The sequence below is a fragment of the Ostrinia nubilalis genome, chromosome 6, assembly GCF_963855985.1.
Source record: "Ostrinia nubilalis chromosome 6, ilOstNubi1.1, whole genome shotgun sequence".
In the NCBI taxonomy this organism is placed as follows: domain Eukaryota; kingdom Metazoa; phylum Arthropoda; class Insecta; order Lepidoptera; family Crambidae; genus Ostrinia; species Ostrinia nubilalis.
In genome coordinates this window covers 4,901,186-4,922,138 of record NC_087093.1, presented here as the reverse complement: position 1 = coordinate 4,922,138, position 20,953 = coordinate 4,901,186, and the positions used below count along the sequence as shown (strand labels likewise).

The 20,953-nt window shown below is 35.3% G+C and overlaps 1 protein-coding gene across 1 annotated transcript in view; it reads left to right on the top strand.

Moving 5' to 3' along the window:
• The window catches only part of LOC135072435 (uncharacterized), a 57,692-nt gene that overhangs the window by 3,747 nt on the left and 32,992 nt on the right, over positions 1-20,953 (top strand). Inside the window, exon 2 of the mRNA XM_063966334.1 lies at positions 17,914-18,047. Coding sequence (XP_063822404.1) covers positions 17,987-18,047 — 61 coding nt within the window. The 5' untranslated portion in view covers positions 17,914-17,986. The remainder of the gene's footprint in view (positions 1-17,913; positions 18,048-20,953) is intronic.

The following is a 20,953-nucleotide window of genomic DNA, read 5'->3' as shown; positions in this document are numbered from 1 at the left end:
AAATTTCATAAGCTTATCATCACTACTCACTACATAGTATAAAACAAAGTTGTATTCCGCTGTCTGTACATATGTATGCTTAGAACTTTAAAACTACGCAATGGATTTTGATGCGGTTTTTAATAGATAGTGTGATTTAAGAGAAATTTAAGGTTTATATGTATACTTAGCTCCCGTGTGAAGCCGGGGTAGGTCGCTAGTTATGTTAATACCAAAAACCTCTGAGAGAAGCCTGTGTGGATATCGGTTTCAACCATTCCATCGTATATTCGTAACTGGAAACTGAAGCCCACGAGCTTTTAACCATTGCATTCGCGTAACTTTTGAAAGCGTTTATCTGAAAAGAACGTGTCAAAGCACAGCGGAAAGCTCCGTACGTGACCTGCAAGTAGTGGCGAATATCTTTTTGATACAGCATAATATTACTCTAACTGCCCCTGATGGCTCAAATTTGAGCCATTTTAGCCGCTATAGATAGCATTCATAAATAGAAATATCCAGTGGCTGTGTGATAGGCGAGGTTCAACTATGACGGTAACAAAAGGCCGTAAATAAAATATGGATATTTAAATTTCTCACGTATGCTCGTAAACGCTATGGTGAGCGTAAATTGATTTGAAAAAATATAGAGCAGACTTTGTGATTCTAGTAAAAGTAGGTATATTTTATTTTATTTTATTTTTATTTACACTTGTGCACATACAACTGTACAGTGGCGGACTTAATGCCAGGTGGCATTATCTGCCAGTCAACCACAGGTCGAGTAGAGAGACTAAGGCGGTGCAATAAACATGACGTTTAATTAATATACATACATAGCATTAGATAAAATAAATAACATAAGAATACATATTAATATAATAGACATACACCTAGATACATAAACATAATAATAATAATATTGACGTACACATAACACATGTCAGAGATAAGAAAAAAAAAAGTTTTAGTCTCTAAAATAATTGCGCAGAGCCTTTTTTGAATGTAAATTTGCTATATTCATCTACAATGGCGGAAATAATGTACACAATTATCTTATAGAAACAAGATAAAGTGAAAGTATGTTACCTACTACTAGGCAATTGTTAATTAAATGAACAAAAGTATTTAATACTCTTGATTCATCAGTAGATATTGCATATTTTCCCACTAGGTACGCTAATTTTCAACAACTTGTAACGTGGTTGTGGTAAACATAATGCAAGCTTTAGTAACCTTGAAGTTTAAATTCGACTAATACATAAAAACAACAGTAAAACACGTCTATCAAAGCCAAGAAATAGGTACAAACATGTGAAAACCATTTCATTATCATCAAAGTAAATACAGTTTATTTTTCGCGACTGAAATATCTTACGGTAGCGTAATCGAAAATCTGTTTTGGTGGGTACATCTGGTTCGCTGTCCTTTATTTAAGCCGTTTATAAATAGCTTATTTCACGCTTTGCGACACCACAGTCGTATCTAGGACCTTTGATCTGCAAAATAATTTCTCTACCTATCTGGATCTTGTGGATATCTCTAAGTATAGCTCGCGCAACCAGAGTTGAGGCCATCAACACAAGAAAATGTTTGTATCTACGTACTACATACGCTGTCTGCGCTGACGTCTTGCTGACTTGAGCTTTCTGTCTTTCTTGAAGACATTTAGCAAGAGCAAGGCTGTGTTCTGTTTTCAAATATTATATCAGTGTGAGGACATGTTCGCTTGTTCGCCTCAATTTTCGTTGAGCTAGTACTTATTATTATTCTGTGGTTGAGCGATCTATAAGTAAGTAAAAATATACGAATGCTTATTAAGGTACAAGTGGGGCACTTGTAGATACTCTCGTACCCTTAAAGGCTAACTATTTGGGAAGCCTCGTGTGGCATGTCCCTGGAATAATTTATTGTGTACAGATCCTTACGCGGCTAAGAGAATTTAGTACTGTTTAAGCGGTTTGTATAGTTGTTAGATGTTACTTAGTTTCTTGAGAACAGTAATTACAGATTCATTAAACAAGAATTTGTAAGTTGTGAATAAGTATTTATTAAAATATAAAATGCTTTATTTGCAAAAATAAGCTCAATTTCAAAGGTACGAGTACATGTACATACCTACATACCTGTAAATTCTATGTGGGGAAAAGTTAGTATTAGCACAGCTAAGACTCGCGAATTAAAATTCATCACACAAATGAAATACCTAGTCACAAACCCAGGTGCAAGTGAGAGTTAGACAGAATCTAGATGCTTATATTCAAGAATTGTAGGTACCTCCCGTTGTTTGTTGTTAATATACCTCGTGTGGGTGGAGTCTAATTACATTTAATTCTAAGACAAAAATAAGATAATTAAGATCAAAAACTTAAGATTACCATCTGTACCTACTGTAATTCTTACTAAAATTAAACCTAACTCAAATAAAATGAGGCTCACGTAAATTAACTAGTGTAGATTCCTCGTATTTTCTCTCGTTTTAAGTAGATGACATTTCTTTCTTTACCCCTTTAGGGCGGGGTAGGACGGGCTTAGTTTATTTACCCTCTCAAGCGTGGGTCGGTATGTCAAAGTGTCTTGGAAATAAAGCATCAGAATATTAAGTAAGGTAGGTTTTACTAAGAAATCGTTGTCTATTCCTACTCAATTGTGGGACATGTCTTTCATATTTTAATATTAGTTTGAGGCCGTTTTGTATGACTGTGAATAAACATGGAATCGAAAACACGTTCCAAATAATATATTTTTGTCAGCTGAAAAAATATTCAAATCAGTACCAGTTTCATGGCATAAATGGACGTATCCTAGACCTATCTATAGAGTCTATATTTTTTATTTCTGTTGAGTGAATATGAAATCACACAACGAAAACAAAACGTTTATGCGGTTGAATAAAGTGGATTCCAATTTTTATAACCCTATTCGATAATATCATCACATTCGATAATACCTACAGTTTAGTAGGTACGGTTCCACTGTATTTAAGAGTGATTAGTTACTTGAACGTAAATGTGGTGGTGGACGCAAACTTAGCCTCGCAAAAATTAACGCAAGGCTCTTTTGCTTTTTTGACGCAACACATGTTATCTATGGTAACTCTTAGGATTCGAATCATCGCTCGGCCTTCGGCCTCGCCTTTCTGTTTGTCACTGGGCTCTAGTCCTTTTTTGACGCATTAAAATTAATCTATGGCGACTCACGGGCTTTAAACTATCGCTCGGCCTTCGGCCTCGCCTTTTTCTACGTTAACTAAGTCCCCCTGCATCAGCGTTGCCAGTTTTTTTTTTTCGCCAAGTCGGGACTTTGGTACTTTTTGAGTGAAAATAGCGGGATTCTTCCGTCAGAAGCGGGACATAGTAAAAAAACGTATATAATCAAAGGTTTTCAAATATTTTTCTTTTTATTTGACTTAAAATTACGTTTACGTGATAATAGATAGCAAAAGTAGCCATAGAAAATGTATTTTAACAAAAAAATAATATTATTAATCGGATTTACTCTATCGTTAAATTCGTCTTTAGAATAAAAAAAGAAAAATCGAAATAAAAAAAAAATATTCTTTAGAATAATATGGCGTTTCAAACAATAGTCTGGTGAAGTGAGTGTCTCTCTCCGAAAAGCGGAACCGAGCCTGTCCCGCGCGGGACATTTAAATTTGATTTGAAAATCGGGACGTCCCGCCAAAATCGGGACGTCTGGCAACGCTGCCCTGCATACAATTTGTATGGAGAATTTAGTTCCAATACGAAAACGGGTGACAACTTGGCGGCCATCTTGGATTTCCGAAACTTTGCATTTTTCCCTTAATCTGGACCATTATCCGCGCCGAACCCCATTTTTACTTTTTTTCTATTCTCACCCAGTCCCGAGGAGCAACGCCTTAAAACCACCCATGTCCTAAAATTTTGTGTCCCCATAACTCCCAGTGTTGTCAGGTCTGGTTGGTTGCTTACTTTTATAATCAAAAGCCAAAAAATTTGGAACTAAAATGAAAATACACATTATAAAAACTCTCACTCTTGCACGAGACTTCACAACAATATCCCATCGCACAAAACATTTTACAGCAAAGCGAAAACTTGAAAGTAGTTTCGCAAAATGGGCCCATCTATTTTTCTTCCGCACTCACATAAAGTGACGACGACCGGCAAAACAGGATGAGACGGCGTAAACACCCGAGCGGGGTGAGCGAGCGTGCGCGCGAAATATTAAAAAGGTCGAGGTAAAAGCCACGCCGCCATAAAATGTCAGAAATGTCAGACTCCTGTCAGCGTTGCACCCCAGCGCATGACCCCTTTCGTTTCCACGGCAATTATACTGGACACGCTGGAAATGGAGCTCCATAATTAATGTAGGGTTTCAGGGATTTTTGTGAAAGATGCCCGGTAGGACGTACAAATGGATAATTAATTTTGAATACGTTGACTATTTTGATTTTTTTCGCTCCAAAGCGGAGCAGAGCGTAGAAGTGTTTTGATAATGAAATCTGATTAGTTATCAGATTTCATTATTTCCACTTCTCGTCTCGGCTCCGCCGCGCCGCCGCCGCTGTCAAATTCTATGGAAAATTTTTCCGCTTTGTTCTGCTCCGCTCCACTTTGGTGGAAAGTATTTGGTTTAATTCACACGTGTGGCTGTTAAGACTATAATAATGTTGATACTTGATACCTATACGAAACGATACGAAGGTTCACGGACGACTTTATAAAAGGTAATTGTTTCTATGTCAGAGTCCAAATCAATATTTTATTATGTTGACACTTTTGATAAAAATCGTCAAATATAAAAAAAAACCTTTCCGATAATATCCACGCATAATTTATTTTCCGAAGAAATCACTTGATTTATCTATCTCGACGACTGCTCTGAAGTTTGTTGTCTTTTTAATTATGAACTTTAAGTTAAAGTAGCTTTTGATCGAAGTTTGATTAAACCTGGTTTTCTGTATTAAAAGTTCCACGAAGCTCATAAAACTGAAGTGAGAAGCTATTTGGCCCATAATAAAGATAACATATAGATCTCAGATCTGATACAAGAGTATCAAATAAACAGAACAAGCAAATAAGAAAAATAAGAAATAAATATTGACTAATAGCTTTTGCCCGCGGCTTCACCCGCGTGAAATTTCGTTTGTCACAGTTCGTCATAAATTATAGCCTATATGTTAATCTGGGTTATAAACAATAATACTGTAAAGTTTCATTAAAATCCGTTCAGTAGTTTTTGCGTGAAAGAGTAACAAACATCCAGACATCCAGACATCCAGACATCCAGACATCCAGACATCCAGACATCCAGACATCCAGACATCCAGACAACCAGACATCCAAACTTTCGCATTTATAATATTCGTAGGAAGTAGGATAACCCCAAAAGAAGAGTTATTTTGTTTGCTTCTAAATAACATACAAAATTCAACTACGACTTTTTGTGGAAGAGAGCAAGAAGACAGCCTGAGTTTCCACAGATGTTCTTTAGGGTGACATTAAATCATTGAACACGAGTCATTCTTTAAGCAACTTTATCACATGTGCTGAAGATTCATTTTGAGATACAAAATACACATTCAAGTGTTCAAATAAACATCCTTGGAAATAGAATATAACAGAGATTAAATGCGCATAAAAGCAAAAAGTTTTATACGTATACGCATACGCCATTAGGTTCACAGCCTATCTGAAACGCCGTAAAGATATGGTTTTACTACTGAAAATACGCCATATAACCTTAGAGTCAGGTGATAATATTACGTTTATTATGAAAGAGATAAATGAGTATAATATTTAAAGAGGTTTTAATAATCATGCTAGGTTTGCTAAAATTGTATGATTACTGCTTTTGTCTCTGCATTTTCTTAAGAACAGAGATATAGTTAGAATTATTTTTTGCATATCTTTATAAAAAATATTATCATTATTTCACATAAAATAATTATTAGTTTTTTGAAGTTTTCACCATATTTACTAGCTATGCTTGTTGAGAACGCTCTTATTCCGCAAAATAATAATAGTCCATGGCGATTATCAAGTCAAATATTACAAAGTCAAACTTATGTGCTACAAATATTTCACTTCATATGCCGTCGAGTTACTTTATGTACGTACACTTTGTGAATTTTAATAAAAGCACATTTTAAGCATGCTAAAAAGAAGCTTTTGAACATTTTACACCGTCTTTTGTCATAAAAAGTGCAGTAAAATTCTCCAATCAATAAAATTAATTTCCTCGCTACCCTAAACCTTTGTACCAATCTGTACGAGTTTATCGAAAAACATGGATTGAAAACATTTTAACCTGGACTAAGACAGCTTATTTTATTCATAATCCGGTCTAAATCGTGTCTGTCACAACACGATGAACTCCGGAATTAAAGACTTTGTTTGCACGACACATTCAACAAGTCTTGCTAAGTCTTCAGATTAGCTCATGTTTCTTGTTTACTTTCCGTCTTAGGAAAATCTCGGCGTTTTAATGATTCATAAGTTCGGGGCATAAGTTAAGTTTTTCGGATTAGTACGGCTTAAGTCGGACAATGAATAATTACCAGATTCATTAGGTTAGCATAATTAACACGTTTTTATTTCGTTTCTTGGAGTTGATAATTATATTAGCGCTGTAATTTTGTTATTGGATTTTTGACATTAAAAATATTACGACCTTCTTGAATACTGTTTTAAAAAGTCCTTGTTAGGTAGGCACTTTTGTTTTTGGTCTCTGTTAGAAACATCGAGCAGAATATTCACCGGTGATCAGCAAATTTTATATTTTTTATGATAGCAATATAGATAGCTATCTAAAACTTTATTCAACATTAGAACTGGTCCAGAATACGCAATTTCTGTTTGTCCCTCGATCAACATTCCACAGCATTCTAGAACATTATTTACTAGAATTTTACCTACATTTAGATCTAAGTTCCTATACACGAAACGATGACGTAAAAAAGCACTGGTGCGTAACTTTCAAAGAACTAGTTCCACCATCGATTACGGAATCATATCCACACAAACGGAAAATAGTTGAACGCAAAAGAAAACTCGGCCAAGTGTGAACGCGCTCTAAGAGAACCAATTTTCGTTCAATATGTTAACCGTATTTATTTTGTTCAATTTTTTTCTCTGTGTAGTTTTGATTTAAGCTGCATAAAGTCTATAACATGCACGTAAAAATCGGGATAAGAACTATATACATAAGTTTGTTTGGTAGATCTGGAAGCTGTAGACAGAGGCTATAGATACAAGAGTGGTGGGACAAATACCATAGGTTTTTTATGGATGTCAAACTATCTCTACCAGTTCAGTGGTAATTAGGAGGGTAAAATAATATTATTTAGATAGTGACAAGTTGAATGTTGAAATCTTTTTTCATTTTTCTATAAATCTCAAACTTGTTCAACAGCATAAAAGTCGATTTACGTAAAAAATGTTCGCAGACTTTTTTAGGCGGCCTACCTAATAGGTTTTGAGTGACACGGATTACCTGATTAGCGATTTTGAGGTCGGTCGTCTCAATTACTAAGTAGGTAGGTACCTATTCTAGGATTAAATCAATATGAGACGAGTATTCTAAACGATTCCACTTTAAACTTTGTTTGTTTTTAGTACGAATATTTTATTTACTTGCTTTGCCCGCGGCTTCGCCCGCGTGAAATTTTGTCTGTCACAGAAAAACTTAATCGTGCGTGTTCCTGTTTTAAAAATCAGGGTAAAACTATCCTATGTCCTATTTCATCAAAGTCGGTTCAATGGTTTAGGCGTGAAAGAGTAATAGCCAGACAGACAGAGATACTTTCGCATTTAGAATATTAGTTAGTAGGGATTTACACATTTCAAAGAACGCTTTTCAAATGAGTTAGCTTTATATTTGGAAACAGATGTTATAAAACGGATTTCGAAGATCTTCATTGTGTGCTCGAAGAAAACGTCGAGTGGGAAAATAAATTGAAAATTCTTGAGTGTTTCTAGCGATATTGGCTCCGCCGTGACGTATGACGACCGTTCAAAGTTTGTGGCGGGGGTTTATACTCGTACTGCTAGAGAAGCGCTTTGAAAAAGAAAACATATAAGTTTTCACCTATTTAGAGAGTACGATCACCTTTTAAGCTCCGGTTGTGCATTAAACTACATTTCACTTGCATTATCCTTTTCCAACCAAACTCTTGGTGAAGCCTAGATTTACAGGTTGTCGCTTTTTGTATGGATTACCTAAACAATAACCATGGATAGGAGAACCCTGGGGGCTGTCTGTAGGTATGTTCCCCGAAAATTCATACTCGTTAATAATAATAGTTGCTTATTTTGATAGAGAAAAATATCTGGGCAGTTTGCAGATGAAAAAACTCAAAGTTTAAAAGATAACAAAGCAAACCCAACTCTTCAAGATTATCTGTAAAAATACCAAGAAAATAATATTATTTGAACTCTACTGCTAACAATGGTTTCCTCTGCAACACATTGCAAAACTCATTTCGTTCGGTCAGTTCCACCACGTTGCATCTCAGATAACATTATGTTGGAAGGTCTGAACATGTTTGTTCCGAAGCAACAAGTAGACAATATCGACCTACTTCCACGCCCCGATGACGCAGTGAAAGCAGGACAGTGGGTTCTTTCCGCGACTTTTCAGGAAGTGACAGGTAGTCGATGAAGCTATGTGTGTATGAACTGGAAGTGAAAGATACATAATATGACATACCATAGCGAAGAAATAATGAAAATTAGCAATAAATTAGTCGAATATTGTAAAGTAATCTTCCATTTTATTACCACTTAATTTTGTTCATACACATGTATAACGTCTCTTCATCGCCCAATATGTCGTGGGAGTCTCCTTGAGACTGAATTTATGATTGTCGATCAAGCATGGTCCCACAAGTGTTATTTAAGAATAATAATACCAGGGAGTTCATAATATCAATTGAAAAAATACACAACACAGTCATTATGTAGTATAATTTATCATTGCGCGCCCTTCCTTGTGCCTTATCATCTTGTACATTACTAAGGCTGGGTTGCACCATCTTACTTTAACTTTGACAAACGTCAAAAAACTGTCAAACTCCATACAAAAAACACCGGTTATCGTCAAAGTTATGGTCAAAGTTAGGTGGTGCAACTCAGCCTAAGAAACCAACCATTCTGTCTCTATTAATCTTTTCTTAAAAATATGAATGGATGAATTTACTAAGAATATAGTGGCAAGGCGATATTCCGAGATTCCAATATTCCGAGCCGGAAGACGTAGCGTGGGCAGGCCTCCCACTAGGTGGACCGACGATCTGGTGGAGGCCTGGATGCGAGCGGCGCAGGACCGGTCTTCGTGGAAATTCTTGGGGGGGAGACCTTTGTCCAGCAGTTGGCAATATTGCGAACAATATACTACCCGTTCGCGCTAAGTTTGTCGGTCCGTGGAATGCGCGTCCCCTCTCCCAACCGCGATTAAACGCTATTAATGTGTCTTATTTTAACCAAATACACAATTTTTATCAATGATAATAAATAAAAAATATTTTAAATATAGTTTGTTAAAGTTATAGACGCTTCATTTCGAGTGACGTCATATCGCCAGCGGCAAACTTAAAGCGAACGGATAGTATGTAGTATTAGAAGCAAACCTACTGTGTTTGTTTTTCTGTTATATCAGCAATGTGACACCCCGGAGTGCCTCGAAGGAAGTGAGGTCGTTTCATTTGTCACTCTGAGCAACGACGTGGGCGGGTCAACGGATGACCGTCATTGACTCAATCAATGTTGGTTAAATCCTGTTGATAAAACAACAGATTTGAATAAGAATTGCAATTTTACAATAATAATTACGTCGCATCCGTATTAGATTATCGAAATCTCGCGTTTGATTTTGTGATAAAATTCGATGATGCGCGAGTTGGTATTGGACAATGGACGTTAAGGCTCGTTTATCTTCACCTACCTAACTTTGGTCTCGATATCTAGTATGTATTCTCAAATTAATTAAATACCAGGAGAACGCACTCTGGAGCGCGAAATAATGGACATACGCCCGTATTCACAAACATTACTATGAGATCTGCCAGTGCGCGTGGAGCCGTGGACACACACGGTGACACACGAATCAATCACAGAGCTCCATTCAACGCTGTGCGTTGGATTTGCTGATTTACATAACAATCATCGTTTGTGAATACGGGCTATAGTGCTGTATACAAAAATCACTTTTACTAACGTATTTTGTTTCATTTCCAAGAAGGTTGATTTAAAAAATAAAAAATAACTGACAAAAAGGGAATGAGGGAATGAGGGCGAGGACATCGACCTTTGTCAAAAAGAAATGCTCATCAATTTTAAGCCTCATTATTCCAGTAACATGACCAGTAATTACCGTCGCTGCTGTAGGCATTAATTAAAGAGTAGCTCCGCTAATTTCTTTCAAGCAACAAGTAGATTCTATAGGATTGACTTCACTCTACTATCGTTAGTGATACAAAAGGGTTTATCCTTCAGCTAGAGGTTTTGTTCACGGATTAATTGACAGCCAAAGGGCTCCTTTGTCTTTTATAGTAGTCTTGAAATGTTAAAGGTACTTTCAGTAGATTTGTAATATGGGCAGCGTTGTTCAAAGGAATGAATCCTCTATACTATAGAATCTATATTGTTTCATTTCAATTCAAAATAACTTGTAACTACAATTGCTTCTCTTTTACTTTACCGTACGGCCTTTAGTGGCATCAGACTAAAGCTGTCCAACTTAGGCACCTGGAAATGTTTAAATTGAATTGAAACCTTACTGTTTTCATTCTTTCTTACGCTAAAAGTGGTTTGTAGGTTAACCAAACTATCAAAAGGTTGACTAATGGCCAATATTTTTTAAGAAATTAGCCGGTGACCCACTTTATCTATTAGCTTTAAGTATCATCAAGAACATTTCCGCCCTGCACCTCGAGGCACGCCCATCGTCTTAATGGGCAGTCAAGTTGTTAAGCATTTGCCCGAAACTTAGCAGGCAGTAGTCGGCTATTATGGTTGTCGCTGAACCGATTATAGGTGGAGGAAAGTTATTAAATGCAGACTAGCGGCATAACATGCAGTTTTATTGAGGCATTTTGACGATCTTACACGATAAATCCATACATTTGTTTAAAATCGACGATAAGTCTATTATGTTAGAACCTTAAGAAATATGCGGTGTAATAGATGATGTGTTTCACTTGTTAATGGAGTGTGACCGGAATCGGCACCTTAGAGACACTGTATAGTATTCTCAATGTTAACAAACACGATGTTGGTTTATTGTCTAACTTCCTAGCAGAGCCGTCATCAGAGGCAGCCAGAGTAGTGATAAACTTTGCTATTTCTAGTCTTAAGTTGATTTAGATACTAAGTTTTTTGTTATATGGAGCTGACATGTTCGACTGTATCGATCTAAGCTCCTAAATAAAATAAAGAGAAAAAAAATGTTAGAACCTTGTATATCAACATGGAACAATAAAAAGAATTTGAATTTGAACTAAAATTGAATAAGATTAAATCACGTGCCGTGTATCCTAGACCAGTTAGTCTCGGCAAACGTAGCGAAGTAGAACATACTCGTATCTCTGATCGTTGTACTTACGACCTTATTTAACCTTACTTATGTATGAAGAAATGGAAGTGGGTAGATGAAAAAGCAAGAGAGATTATTTTTCTTTTGAATACGTGCGACGTGGGCTGCCGTAAGCTAAAATAAATGTATAGTAGATGATGTTTCGATTGCGCTAAAAATAGGCTTTGTTGAAGTTGTGATGCCATTTAGTTTTATTTTCATCCCCGAGAGTATTATAACAGCGCTTTTCCCTCATCCAATGTAATCACTCTGCCCCTTTTCCTTACGAAGACATTATTTCAAACGGACCTTGAACGCTAAGTAAGTAAGTTGTATCGAGAGAGTTTGACTTTTTCTTATTAACAGAACTCACAGTGGAACAAGGCAAGCCTAGTTTAATAATAAAGTAAACCTTGACGGTATAAATACATTTTAAATGAAGGCATTGAACATAATTAGGAAAGACGAATATAGAATTGATCTAATTATAATAATTATAGTCTTTGATCAAACCACTGTAGGCGTGTATCGAGCACTGTTTTCGAAGAAAACTGATAATAACGGCCGCGGTATTTGGGTTGGTATTTCCACAAAAGAAATTGCGTTTTGTTATAAACTTTACATTACAAACTTCAAAACTTTCCATAAAACGTAGTATAATGAATTATAGACCCATCTAGTTCTACTTCTTAATACCACTATTTTCCCCTTGGAACCACAAAATCTATACTTATAATAAATCTGTAGAGAGGTCAATTATGTACAGTCACAGAATGAAAAGGTTCGTCAGTTTTCAAATTGATTCCTTCAACGAATCGCGAGCACATATTACCTTTTGAAACTATGTTACAGAATAATCTCGAGTTAGAGAAAAATAATCTTTAACTGTTCGTCAGTAAAGTTCAAAATTATTCAGATCAAAGTTGTTTGACGATTTATCTTGTCAAGAAGATTATTATGATTGATAAACTAAAACCTTCTTGTTGGTTCAACCTGCCATTATTATTTCTATTAAATAAAAAAAAACTATTGTCAATTGGTCAATGTCATCATTGCATTGCACTGATGGGATAGAAAAATAAACAAGCAAAACCTTATTCGTTAGCAAGCGTCATATTTATTTAAATGTTAGCAGCACTGTTTCTTGCCCTGTTATGTTGGCAGGTTTGACTCTTACAGTGCCTAGTGCAAGCGAAAACCGACACTAAGGTGACGAACCTTTTCATTCCGCGACTGTACATGAAAATTTGGCACGCAGGTACCTTAGTAAACTTAAAGCTTAGTTACAACAGGATATTTCAAAATTCCCACGGGAACGGGAGTTAGCGGGAAAAAACATTTTTATGAAAAAATCTAAACCGCGTACTTAAGATAGATTTTTTTTTTTTTTTTTTTTTTTTTTTTTTTTTTTTTTTTTTTTTTTTTTTTTAAAAAGATTATTACCAATTTGTATTGCCCAAATTACTAATAGTCCCATTAGCCCCTCGTGGTAAGCTAAATAAGCTTGTGTTACGAGTGGGCTCACCACAATAGTCGAGCGGCGGTGGGATAAACATTTATTTAGTTCTCAACAAATTCTTGAATCACTACAGCTACACACATTCAGATGTATTCGTTATGGGGGTTTGAATCGAGCTTAATTTTCCATCCCTAGCACGTCAGAATCTAAAATACCTGCCTCGCTTTAATATAGCAAACATTTAGGTTGATGCCTGCAAGTAGGTACGAAGGATAGTAGGAACTACTTCTAAGATATTTTCACAAATACTAACGTACATCTACTTTGTTTGCGTTCACGGGTAAGTCGGCAGAGCTGTTCATGCAAAATGTATGAAGTTGATCTGCTCTGGAGTTTGCCATGCATTGCTTTATGCACTCGCAAGCGTCGCGGTTATGTATGTCGACTTCCTAAGCTGTATTGCAAATAGAAAATCTAAATCTCATTATTGAATTCGAAGTATAATATTAGAAATATTAATCACTAGCGATCCACCCCAGCTTTACACTATCTATTAAAAAAACGCATCAAAATCTGTTGCGTAGTTTTAAAGATGTAAGCATACATAGGGACAGACAGCGGAAAGCGACTTTGATTTATACTATGTAATTATATGATATCAATACCTACTGAAGTAAAGATCTTTGTGACTGTGAGTGTAATGAATTAGTGAAATGTTACAGTTGTATAAAGCTTCAGGCGCCCGAATTAGCAACGTTTACAAAGAGCGACATCAAACGAGGCAACTTTATGTATTTTATGAATAAAAACATTTTTTAAACAATCCAATTAAGTAAGTAAATCATATTATACTAATTAATGTGTTTATATTCGTCGCTCATGTCTCAAGCGCAGGGCCGCTCGAATCCCAAGCAAAAAAGACGATGTGAACTTTTCGTCTTTACCCAAAGAACTAAACTTTCTAAGAAATTTTTTTTTGATTTGATTTGATCTGAAGATTGTAATAATATTTGATGAAGATAGATACTTTTTTTTTAATATCATTGGGATATTTTTTTTATCCACAACGAGGAAGCTCTTGGCTTGTATCTCACTGATGGTAAGTGATGATCAGGCCGAAGGTGGAAGCGAGCTTCACCCAGACTCAACTCAACCGCAGAGGAACTGGCTATCTTACCTCTAACTGCCGAAACACAACAATGCTGTTAACATTGTTGTTATGGCGACAGACTTAGGTAAGATGGTGGTAGCTAGCCAGGCGGATTTATAACAAGCCCTACCACCAACCAAACCGAACAGAAAAATCTGCCCCCACTGGAAATATTGCCGCCTTGCGAAAAGTTTCCAAGAACTGCACATCTCTAGGTGCAATTCAAATCATTTGTCGCGTCGCGTCGTCGTGAGAAAACAATGTTTTTGTAATGGGTAGGATGGTGTATTTTTTATCGTGTGAACAACAAGTGTGTGTAATAGCATCTTTGGGAAGGTCAGGGGTTACAGTGAAGTAATAATAGCTAATTCTACGGTATCTACATCAAAACTACAATAAACCTTGTAATGAAAAATTATCGCTATGGCGCAATAAATAAGTCACAGTCTCAAGCAAGTACATTTTCTGAAGATTTACCGATTTACCAACAGATCCAATTGAGGATAAATATAAGAAAACTCGCGTTTATAAGTAAAAACAGATCGATATGAATTTGAATTGCGTGAAACCGATATTAGCTATACATACACGCTATAATAATATCGTGTGGCCCATATTTCGAATGCCCTACAATTTGTGAAGGACAACATTAAAACATGAAACGATAATTTCAGTCGAAAATAGATAGGCTTACTATCTGATACGTACACTGTTTAATTCTCATGAATATAAGTATACACCTTGCTTGTCTGTATATTGGGGGGATAATAATATGTATGCAAGTAGCCAATTCAAAACTTATTATAAATGATATACCTAATGTGTTGTTTTGTGTGATGTTATGTTATTTAACTGTGTTAACAGCATTAATTTTCTACATTACTCAAGTATCAAACAAATGCTCGAATAATGGCATTTTCATTCTAAACAAATTTTTTAGCGTCAAGAGTTGCATGTCGTTACATAAAAAATACATTTTAAAACCCATAGATATCGCTTTTCAAACATCATAATATCCTAAAGGAATTCCAGTGACCGGGCATTAATTTGATGTTATCAAGTAGCCAATTTTTACTGTCACGTGACTTACAGGCAACGTGTCCCGCGGCGATTGCCCAACAACGATATCATCAATGGACTTCGAATATCGTGTTGTCTCTCCACGTGTCAGTAGAATAGATAACCGAATACCTAAATTGGTCGAGTGTCGACTGGAATACGTTTAAAATTGGCAGAGGACTGACTTACGAGTAGCGAACTTGCGCTGCAACTATAATTGAACTGAGTAACGTGGGCACAAATGGGTTTATTTAAATGTTAAGTTCAAACCGCTTTGCACTCGGAGGGTTAATTACTTTATTCTAATTTGTCACACATGAGTCACTTAGATGATAAAATGTAACTTTCTCAAATTTTATTTATGTAATTGTTTTAAACGAAACAATACGGCCGTGGCTATTCTTCTTCTATCGCTAACGCTTGTAGTCCGGTAGCGTGTCTTCGCTCCATGAAGCGATTTCGAATGTCACTTTGTCTAGACTCTCGGTCAGACAGCTGTGTAGGTGACAAGTTATAATGATGAACTTAAAGATTTTTAATGTGGAGCCTAATGAATCTTAAATGTAAACAAACATACATCCAAATGATGAAATAATCTTAGTCGGCGTTGAAACTTTCTGAAGCAAGCCGTAATTATGCAGATAAAAAGTGTGCAAGAAGCTTATTTTTTCTCCTTCGAATTCCAAAGTGAGTACACTTGTAAAGCTTTTTAAAACTTGCGAAAAACGTCGTCGAGTCGCAACGAAAACTTTTAGAGCTTTAAAAGCTCATAAATATTTACCTCTATACTGTATATGTCGGCGTTTCACGAAATGTTTGGGACTAAGTAATTAATTTTACTCACCGGTGTCTTCGGGGTAGATTAGATATTTTACTTAATAACGCTTGTCAATTTATTACACAGTAGGTATAACAAATATAATTAATATCTCTGATAATACAGAAATAACTGTAGTGCTGCAGTATAGTTAAATTGATCTTTAACGCTTATATTAACATTGGAACAAAAATTATTTATGTAAAATACTAACAAAACATAAATAATCTACTTATAAGGTACTTCCTTAACGTTTGAGATAGTAATTTTTTTCTCATTATTGCTTTCGGTAAACGTGAAAAAAAGTTTATGATAAGTATGAATATATCGTAGAAAACGTGCAATACTTTAAGTTGAATAATGATGTTTAATGTGATTTGCAAGAGACTCTTACTTATAATATTCAAATTCAAATTCAAATTCAAATTCAAATACAAGTCAATTATTAATAATTATAAGTTAATTAAGTCATACAGAAAATGTCAGCAGAATACAATATTATGTCAGTCGGAGAGAAAAAAATTATTTCATTAATAAATACTTAGGTACTCAAATTGTCACAAAAATCATTATAAATTGTCAGAAAGATATACATTTACAGAGTAGTAACCTTTTTTTAACAAAAGGTCCTTTAGCTTAGCTTTAAATACAAGTATACATGTAGTTTCAAATACTAACATAATATTTCTTCACTGAAAGCACTTTATAAAAGAAGAATAAATAATATGATACATCTATTAAAATTTTATTTTTAAATGGCTAAGGCTGAGTTGCACCATCTTACTTTAATTTTAACAAATGTCAAAAACCTGTCAAACTCCATATAAACACACCGGTTATTGTTATAGTTACAGTTAAAGTCAGTTGGTGCAACTCAGCCTTAGATTATAAGTGCACTTACTCTAGGACCTTAGGTATGAAAAAAAAACTTTTTTAAAAACAAACAGGATAAAGCTTGTTTGTAAAAAAGTTTTTTTTTATTATAACTTTATTTTACACTTTTAAGTTGTATCTCACTCTCTGGGTCATTATTAAGCACCAAAGTGCTCGAGAAGTCGAATCCAACGAACCCAAACTCGATGAGTTTCTGCCGTTTCGTTTAGGAGTTCCTATGGCCACCTCCCTAATCCATCATAAGGACCCTGGACATCATCTAGCACTAAACTGCTCGAAAAGACAAATCCAACGAACCCAAACTTGATGCGATTCCGCCGTTTCGTTTAGGAGTTCCTATGGCCACCTCCTGACTCCATCATCAGGACCCTGGACATAATCTAGCACTAAACTGCTCGAAAAGACAAATCCAACGAACCCAAACTCGATGCGATTCCGTCGTTTCGTTTAGGAGTTCCTATGGCCACCTCCTGACTCGATCATCTGACCAGCTCAATGGTACCATAACATTGCATTGTCATCGTAGGTACTTACATAAGTATACCAAATTTCAACTCAATCGGTTGAGGAGAAGTGGTCTTAAATTCAGTTGCAAGATTTGTCCCACACATACTAACAAGTGAAGTCAATATAAAGCTTGTAATAATAATAAAAAGTTAAGCACACGTTGAACATTAGTAAAATGATATTTCCATACTAAATGACAATTTAAACAAGTGTTCAACGGGCGGTTAACTTTTTAAAATCAGCGCCTATGTTGTATTGGTTTGGAGATAAACTTTTTTTTGTAAATGAACTCCTTACCCAGACAGCCTGGCCACAAATAAATGTTTCTTTTTCATTGCTGTGACGCGATCGTTTTTTGTTTTGCGTTCCAATATTTTGTCAATTCAATTATTTTCTGTAATTTAACTCGGAAATTAGTGAAAAGTATGTCTTATTTAAGTGGAATTAAGATAAATGTGTCAGATTTATTGAAATAATTTTATTGTATTGCAGTGAATCGTCAAAGATGTGCTGGCTCAGCATCATCGTGGTGATATTCGACTGCCAGTGAGCTGCGATCACCGAGATGCTAAGCTGCATGACGCAGTTCCAACTTCTACTGCTGGCCCTGACGGGGATAGTGTTTGGTAAGTGAAATAATTACTTTTAAGTAAAATAACTTGAAAATATCGAAATGCCTAAGGGAATCGAATCCACGACCTTTCGCTTGCCGGGCGACTGCTCTTCCATCAGAGCTACTTATGCCCGTTTTCACCATCAATCCCTAATTTTTAAGAAACCTCTATGTAAACAAAATTTTTATTGTTAATTTGTTACCATAAAGGTCACTTAAAAATTAGCGATTGATGGTGAAAACGGATATTAGAAAGAAAGAAAAAAAATCGTTTATTTTGTTTCCAACTTAACATCAACATTAGACACTTCGATTCCTACTTTAGGCAGTTCGATTTTTCAAGTTATTTTAAAAATATTTAGATCGAGAGGCGATTCTTGACGCCAGAAAAAAAATAATAACTATGTACTTTTATGTTACGTTATACGTATTTCCTGCTTTGCTCAAGCTCTAAAGAGAAAGACGATTTCAACCCATGAAAGTTGAACAATATTCATGAAAAGTTGTGTGAGGTATAGGTACGAGAAATCGATTTAGCATATCAATAGTTTTGTTCCCGTACTTCTTTAAAATGTTAAAATTACTGAAAATACTGAAAAGAAACTATGCAAAAGTCATAAATACGAGGTACCTATTACGAGATATTTTCAGAAATATATCTACATTTTAAACTAATATTTGCGTTATTTACCACTATACGTTACTGTGTTATTAGACGTACATAATTCTGCATGCGATTAGGTAATAGCTTGCATTTGAGCGATTTCTACTCACATCAAAGTTTAGCGCAGCTCGCCTGAAAACTCGAAAGGGCGCAATTTTCGTCTGACTTGTCGACATTTTGCGGTACACATTCTGGAAAAATGTAGGTATGCGAAAATCGTTTCAAGTTCGCGACAAGGCTTTCCCCAGCGGCGTGTGTGTTGACATGATATTTGGTACATCAAATGATGACAGTGCAAACCCCAGAGCGGTTTGCGGTTTTATATTAGGTTGTGTGTATATCGTGTAGGGGGAAATCCTATTAGAACTAAAAGAAGCCATTTAAAATTAATCTTTTTAACCACCTACCTTGTAACTGAAGGCATTCAGATCATCATCATCAGCTTTCATCAGTAACAAAACGATTGATCAAGTGACTTTGGGTCGTTTACATCTAGTGACTTTCCGCTACCTTAACCAAATCACTGTGACTTATCCACACTACATTTTCTAGAACATAGTCACCTTGAGAAACTTTATTTCCTAAGGGTGATCGGGTCTACGAACGTTAAGGCTCATTGGAAAACACACTTGCAGATTCCGTATAATAATCCGTTAGTTTGTATTATGATATTTTATATTGTCCTACATAGCTTTTTTATCAGTTAATCCAGATGAAAAACGAGAATGTTATCTACTTATTCTTACGTTTTAATTCGTATAATGTTATTCTGTTTCATGTTGGGAAATTTCCTCTTCGCCTGAGGTCTTCGAATAACTTACATTCCCACAGAATACCTTCGGTTACTCACTCGTAATTGGTTCTCTGAGTAACTCTGAAAATCGATATACGAGTACAATTCGTATTGTAAGTGCGCTCCGTTAATTTCAGTTCAATAACTAATATTAGAGAGAGTTAAGACTGGCGGTGTAACTAAACGTTTCATCAATTAATTTTGCGAGTTAACTTAATAATTGTAGCCGTTATTTCAGCTAAATTTAGTTGATCAAGCCAATAATTGACTTGAAATTCTTGCTTTGATCGCATGTTCGTCTTAAATCGTCGATCAAAAATATTTTTTAAGGAAGTATGGTTTCCATGAAAGGTCTTCGGCTTTTATGTGAAACAAGTAGAGGAGACATATCTAATTATCTAATTGTAATTCTGTGAAAATTGTGATTTCTTTCTGAGACATATGAAAAGTGTTTTTCACGTCAAATCAGATTCCATGTGTATGTGAAATTGTGAAGTCACGGAGTCGTTGAGACGTGAAGAGTGACAGTAAATTATTGCGCTTTCAAAATGTAATAGGAAATTTTGAAAATAAAATATTGTAATAGGATTTTCTTACAATAGTAAAAATGTTATTCGATAAATCTATGATTTTATTTTTTTGTCTTAACTTTGCTCTACCATCCAACCATGCATTGGTTATATTGATTTATCTACTTGCGTTTTTGTTGGTTCTTCGCTTTCTAAACTTACCCAAAGTTTAAGAAAATATTTATTTACTATTTGAATTGTATCGTTTAGAGTTGTTTCAAGTCAAATTGATCCCTTTAATCTTAACTAATCACCTGAAGATTACCAGGTTCTTTCCAGAACAAGGTAAAAATATATAATGAATCTTTATACGTACTTATGTACCTATCTCTACGCAACTGTACAAGGACAAATGGAACAACATTACGAGTGTGTTCACGTCTCGATAGAAACTTTTAGCACACGTTCGTAAGAAGTTTCGGGATAACAAAATTTAAGACTCAGTAGAAGATAAATAAACATTCACGTATAAAACGCTGAATTATAAGAACTGTTCAGTCAAGGGCTGAAATTATCGAGTCTAACCTAAGTAGACTATTTTTTTATACCAATTGAAAACGACAAATTAATATACCTATTTTGTCATTATTGTTTTATCAAGAGCTTTAAGTAAAAAAACCTTGAAATCTTACTATAGTCTATCCAATATAGCTTGAGTAGAATGACAGCTGCCATCAAAAGTAACGACATAACTTTGTAGTAGCGATCAATGAGAGCTAAATATTGGCGGACAAGAAATAATTCACGTCTGACCTACAAACAATATTTTCGACGACAGTGCTTCCAATAAAAATGTTAATTTCGTGTAAATGCAGCGTTCAATTACACCAATAAGTAGTAATTCGAAATTATAAAAATCAAGCTAGAGTATTAACGACGTCTCTACAAGGTTA